Source organism: Elaeis guineensis, chromosome 1 (assembly GCF_000442705.2).
Source record: "Elaeis guineensis isolate ETL-2024a chromosome 1, EG11, whole genome shotgun sequence".
Lineage (NCBI taxonomy): Eukaryota > Viridiplantae > Streptophyta > Magnoliopsida > Arecales > Arecaceae > Elaeis > Elaeis guineensis.
The window spans coordinates 22,762,355-22,768,359 of NC_025993.2; the positions used below are offsets into that span (position 1 = coordinate 22,762,355).

Below are 6,005 nucleotides of genomic sequence, written 5' to 3' on the forward strand. Positions count from 1 at the left end.
GGCGTTGTCCTCGTCCACCAATTCGTGCACCTCTTCCTCTACATCTAACCATTTCCTAATAAAAACAATAAGCACGCTTTTTAGTAAAAGTTCAACTAATTATCAGCAACATCTACTAAATGCACAAAAAAATATGAATATGCCATCAGAAGATACAAAAATAACATGAACACAATAAAATGATTTAAATTAAAATATCTGTTGGTCATCACATAATGTTTCTTCTTCCAACATGACAAAAAATAAAATTCTAATTACAAATAGGCTAATCATCAGGACTATATTCATCAGAACTATATTCATCATGGTTGTTTTGATCATCATCTGTTTCACTTTCAGCTTCTTTTTCTATCTCATCATCATTAATAAAATCATCTAATGTCAGATTCTCTCTATTTGTGTCATTGTTGGGTGAAAAGCTTTGTGGTTGAAGATCATCTCGATGTAGCACTCCTATCAACTCATCATTGTTCATGACTTGGCCATATTGAAAATTTTGTTCTTGTTCCTCTTGTTGGTAGACATCATCTTCGATCAAACTATCATCATCATCATCATCATCTGCATCATTATCTACAGATGGCACATCATAAGCATCACGTGGATAAGTTTTTACCACAACAAGCCAATTGCTATCAACTAAATCTTCTACATAGAACACTTGTTGAGCTTGAGAAGCCAACACAAAAGGCTCATTGGTGTTCAAAGATCCATGGATATTTATGCTTATATATCCATAGTTGTCAATCCTATATCCTCGTCCCAATCGGCCAACATCCCACCAGTGACATTTGAAAAGAACTACTTTTTTATTTCCCACATACAACAATTCAAAAATATCTTCCAACACTCCATAGTATTCTTTATCAGCAGATGTATCATCTGCTTTTACAAGCACTCCACTATTCTGACTTTTTCGCCTAATTACACGATCTCTTGCATGAAATCTGAATCTATTGACAATGTAAGTTCCATATCTATGAACTATTTTGAACGGTCCAACAGCCAAGCTTAGAAGATCTTCACTTGCTTTGCCTCTAGCTTTAAGCTTTGAAACCTATTTAAGATTAATAAATTAAGCCATTATTAGCATAAATAAAAGTAACTTAAAGTATTTACCTATATTATATGATACCTACACGTTCATAAAACCAAACTGGAAATTCCTTGTGATGTCTAGCCAGGACATTTCTTGAGCTCACCTCTTCCAATTCTTTTTTATGCTCCCTATGAATGACATAATTAATCAATAATAAAGATGATTGAAGTAGAAACAAAGTTCTTTGAAGATTTTCATAATAACAAGATTTTGTTCTTACTCAATATATGGCCAAACTTCCTCACAGTTTCGAAGAACATATGCTTGAGCTTGTGTAAACTCATGAGCATTAAGCTCATAAGACTTAAAAGCTCCTTTTGCACAGCCATCTTTGGCAAAGATTGATAGTCCTTGGTATGAAGTAGCTCCATCGTCATTTCGTGGGACTCGATTAAATTTTGTTTCAACACTATTCAAATACCTAGAACAGAATGTAAGGCATTCATTTGCAAGATAACCTCTTGCAATTGACCCCTCTGGACGAGCTTTGTTTCGGACATAAGACTTTAATGTTCGCAAATATCTAGATTCAAAAGATATTAACTAAGTCAAAAATAATACAAAAAAAAATTACATTTAAGTTTCAAAAAGTTAAGGATTACCTTTCAACTGGATACATCCATCTATATTGGACCGGTCCACCAATTTTAGCCTCGCTTGCCAAGTGAATTGGTAAATGAATCATAATATCAAAGAAAGCTGGTGGGAATATTGTTTCAAGTTTACACAGAGTCATAACAATGTCTTCCTCTAACTGTTTTAGATCTTGAACTTTTAACGACTTTGAGCATAAGTTTCTAAAGAAGTTACTTAGCTCAATCAATGGCTCACAAACAAACTTAGGCAATAATCCCCGAATGGCAACTGGAAGTATTTGCTGCAAAAGGATATGATGGTCATGGCACTTTAAGCCAGAAATCTTCTTCTCATTTATATTCACACATCTTGATATGTTAGAAGAGAATCCATCAGGGACCCTTAGATTAGATAAGAAATTGCAAAAGGCTATCTTCTCTTGTGGGGATAATGTATAACTTGCAACTGGCATCTTCAATTTACCATTTTCAATATAAGGATGAAGATTGTGCCTAATGTTCATATCTACAAGGTCAAAACGGCCCTTCAATGTATCTTTTGTCTTTCCTTTTATATCCAGCATAATTCCTAAAATGTTAGAAGAAATGTTTCTCACAATATGCATCACATCAAGATTATTGCACAATTTCAGATCCTTCCAATAAAGCAATTGAAAGAATATACTCTTCTTCCTCCAATTGTAAACATCGTTAAAATCATCATGCTTACGCTTTTGACCCTTTCCAAAAGTAATTTTTTTTAACTTACGCAGCTGATCCAACACATCATCACCAGTTAGTACCTTAGGTGCATCTCTATATTCACATTTTCCATCAAAAGATCTTTTATTACGTCGCCATGAATGATTTTTGGGTAAGAACCGATGATGCCCCATGTAACAAATCTTACTTCGTATTGAAAGAGAGCAAGTGTCTTTGTGGCAACAAGGACAAGCTAGTTTTCCTTTAGACATCCATCCAGACAAATTACCATATACGAGAAAATCATTAATAGTCCAAAGGACAGCAGCATGTAAGTTGAAATTTTGTCGTGTATGAGCATCATATGTCTCTACTCCTATATCCCATAACTCCTTCAACTCTTCAATTAAAGGCTGTAGATACACATCAATGTCATTTTCGGGGCACTTAGGACCTGGAATAAGAAGTGTCATCATAAAATAAGGATCTTTCATACACTGCCATGGAGGTAAATTATATGGAATCAACACAACTGGCCATATACTATGAGGGGTAGACATATTTCCAAATGGTTGGAAGCCATCACTTGCAAGACCAAGCCTAACACTCCGAGGATCTGCAGAAAAGGACTTGTACTTATCATCAAAGGATTTCCAAGTGAATGAGTCAGCTGGATGTCTTAATATGCCATCATTTATCCTTTTCTCCTCATGCCATCTCATGTCCTTTGCAGTGATTTTAGACATATACAACCTCTGGAGTCTTGGTTTCAAAGGAAAATAATGTAAAATTTTGTGAGGGATATTGCGCGTTCTGCCTTGATATTTCCAGCGGGATAAGTTACATACAGGACATACGATTGCATTGGCATGCTCTCCCCAATATATAACACAATCATTCAAGCATGCATCTATTTTTATATGTTCAAGTCCCAAATCCTGAATAAGCTTCTTAGCTTCATAAAATGAGTTTGGAACTAAGGCACCATTTGGAAGAACTTCCTTAAAAACCTTCAGCAACTTATCCATTAATGTATCACTCCAATTATTTGAACATTTTAAATGGAGTAACTTCACAGCAAAGGATAATTTGGAGACCTTGTCACATCCAGGATACAAATTTTTATCGGCATCTTTAAGCAACCTGTAAAAGGTTGCTGCTTCCGGATTTGGTTCTTGGGGTTCATATCCTTCATTCACATCATCTCTTTCAACATCAGTATTTATGAAAGCACATGCATCATGAACCATTCCAATTAAGTCATCATAATCTGTATTTTCTTCCTCATCTAAATTGTCTCTACTATTAGCATTGCATTCCTCTAAATTTTCCTCAATTGTCTCACCATGATAAACCCAATGTTTATAACTTTTCACAATTCCATTTCGGATCAAGTGAGCCCTCACTTCATGTCGGCCCTTAAGGACTGTATTTCTACACTTAGTAAAGGACATCGTATTCTATCACTAACAGTTGGCTGACCAAAAGCAAAGTTAAGAAACGAATGGACTCCATTTATATATTCTACACTTGCTCTGTCATTAAGTTTCATCCAGTTCTTATCTGACATTATGTCCTGCACATTATAATAGATAATAAAATAATATCAACTATAATAAAATGAGTTGTTATGGTAAAACTACAATCAGCAGGTAGCGTAAGAATTAGAAAGATAATTGAACATAGAAAATTGAGGTTCGTAAGATGCTTATTTTAACAACAAATATATAATTTAAAGCCCTATATACAGTAGTTCATATTCATATCATCAATAGAACAGAGCTCCATAAATTGAATCGAAAAGTCTCAACAAAAATTATTCTGGCCCCATATGAGAGTTCAGAAAGGTGGAAATTAGCCTACTGCAAGTCTCACACCATGGATTCAGTATCATATTTATATGGATAATATCCATAAGCCAATTCATGAAGGAAATGAAGAGGTATAAATCAAAAGTTTGAGTAGGCCAAAGAGTTCAAACCAAGGGGGAAACGGGATCTAGACAAAAATACACAACCATCCTTGCCATGCTCGATTTTAAACTAGCTAAACGAATTAGCACCCAGTCCTTTCTGTCACTAGCTTGATCTGTTATTTATATTTCTCTTTTTAGAATAAAGGTGTCATGAAGAAGTGTTGTGGGTGATGTATGATGGTGAGCGAAAGCTATAAGGGAGAAAGAAAGTCTACAAATAATTTTCTCCATTGGTTTTGCTTTGCTTGTAAGCTAAGGGAGCAAGAAAAGTTTACTTCAAAAAAAAACAAAAGGGAACAAGGAGAGTGTGCCAAATCATCATTTGCTTCACTTGTATACAATCATACCTGCAAACATATTATAAATACAGAGGACAACCAAATAAGATTTGTAATCAAGGTTTATGTAACCATTTTTTATGAGGTGTCCATGCTAATAAATCACTTCCCAAAGTAGGTTAGGGAAGGATTTGGGCCTAAATATCTCATAAAACAACCAAGAACCTTTACCAAATAGATAAGTTGGTACCTTTAACTAAATGAAAAAGAAAAAAAAAAGGTACCTCCAATTTGTCCTCACTTTTAAGGACCAAGGGAGGGTTGGCTGTTGAAATTTGCATCACCCGAGTGGTGCCCCATCTTACTTCTAGAGCAATCACAAGGAGAGCAGTACCCATTCTCTCAGATTAATCAAGCAGAAAATTATTAATACAGTTAAACTATTCAATCAGTCTAAGCTTTTGTATGGTGACATTCCTCCATCCTATATATATTCTCCTGTATTTATTCAACCCATATCACACGTCTGGATCTTACATCTGAGACTCACTGCCTAATGAACAGATTGGTATCATATTCATATTATCATGAGAACACAACTCCATAAACTGATAGTTAGGAGCCAAAAAAAAATGGAGCTTGGAAGTCTGACACCATGGATTTAGTATCATATTCGTATTATCATTTGAATAGAACTCCATAAATTGAAAATAAAGAAACCAAAGAAAAATCTTTTCAATCAAAAATCCCCAAACCCTACAAAATATCATGCTTCTACCCAGATTAGCTCTCCAAAACCTCAAGCTCACATCACTACAACTCACATAAAATCCCATATCATCGGAACCTCAAAACCCCTCTAATATCCTTAGATGCTCTCCTTCTCCATAGATCTCCAAAAACAGATAACAAAATGAAAAGAAAAAGATGCAAAAACCAAAGGAAAATGATCAATCTATGAGGGAAAAGGGCATACCTTTGATTTTTTCTATCCGTCCTCTGTTTCATCTATTTTTTTGATGTTTTCCCTGGATTTTCCTCTGTTTTTTATGAGGCTTAATCAGGTGGGGAGGCTTGGAGCGGCCAAATGGGGAAGACGAGGGGTTTTGGGCCTCTTTCCCATGAAACCAAGAACAACGCACGAAGATTGGTTTCTCAGTGGCAGGAAATTTTTCATTAAATGAGCATTAAAAGCACTTAAAATGGGTTAAAAATGTGGAACAATCCCGTCACAGGGGTCGACTCATGGGTCGACTCATGCCTGGGGGTCGACTCATGGGTCGACCTCTGTGAAAAAACATCAGAAAATGAGAAGGAAAGCACGGTTCTGTAAAATTGGCCTAAAACCCACAGAGGTCGACTCATGGGTCGACTCA

The 6,005-nt window shown here is 35.5% G+C and overlaps 1 protein-coding gene across 1 annotated transcript; it reads right to left on the bottom strand.

Annotated features, from left to right (window-relative positions):
* Nucleotides 1-265: 265 nt before the first annotated feature.
* On the bottom strand, nucleotides 266-3,830 carry LOC140855789 (uncharacterized). Its single transcript, XM_073252618.1, has 4 exons — nucleotides 1,702-3,830; nucleotides 1,320-1,520; nucleotides 1,140-1,227; nucleotides 266-1,057 (listed from the first exon to the last, which is right to left on the bottom strand). Exons 1-4 carry the CDS (start codon nucleotides 3,828-3,830, stop codon nucleotides 266-268), a joined length of 3,210 nt encoding a protein of 1,069 aa, XP_073108719.1.
* Nucleotides 3,831-6,005: the final 2,175 nt, after the last annotated feature.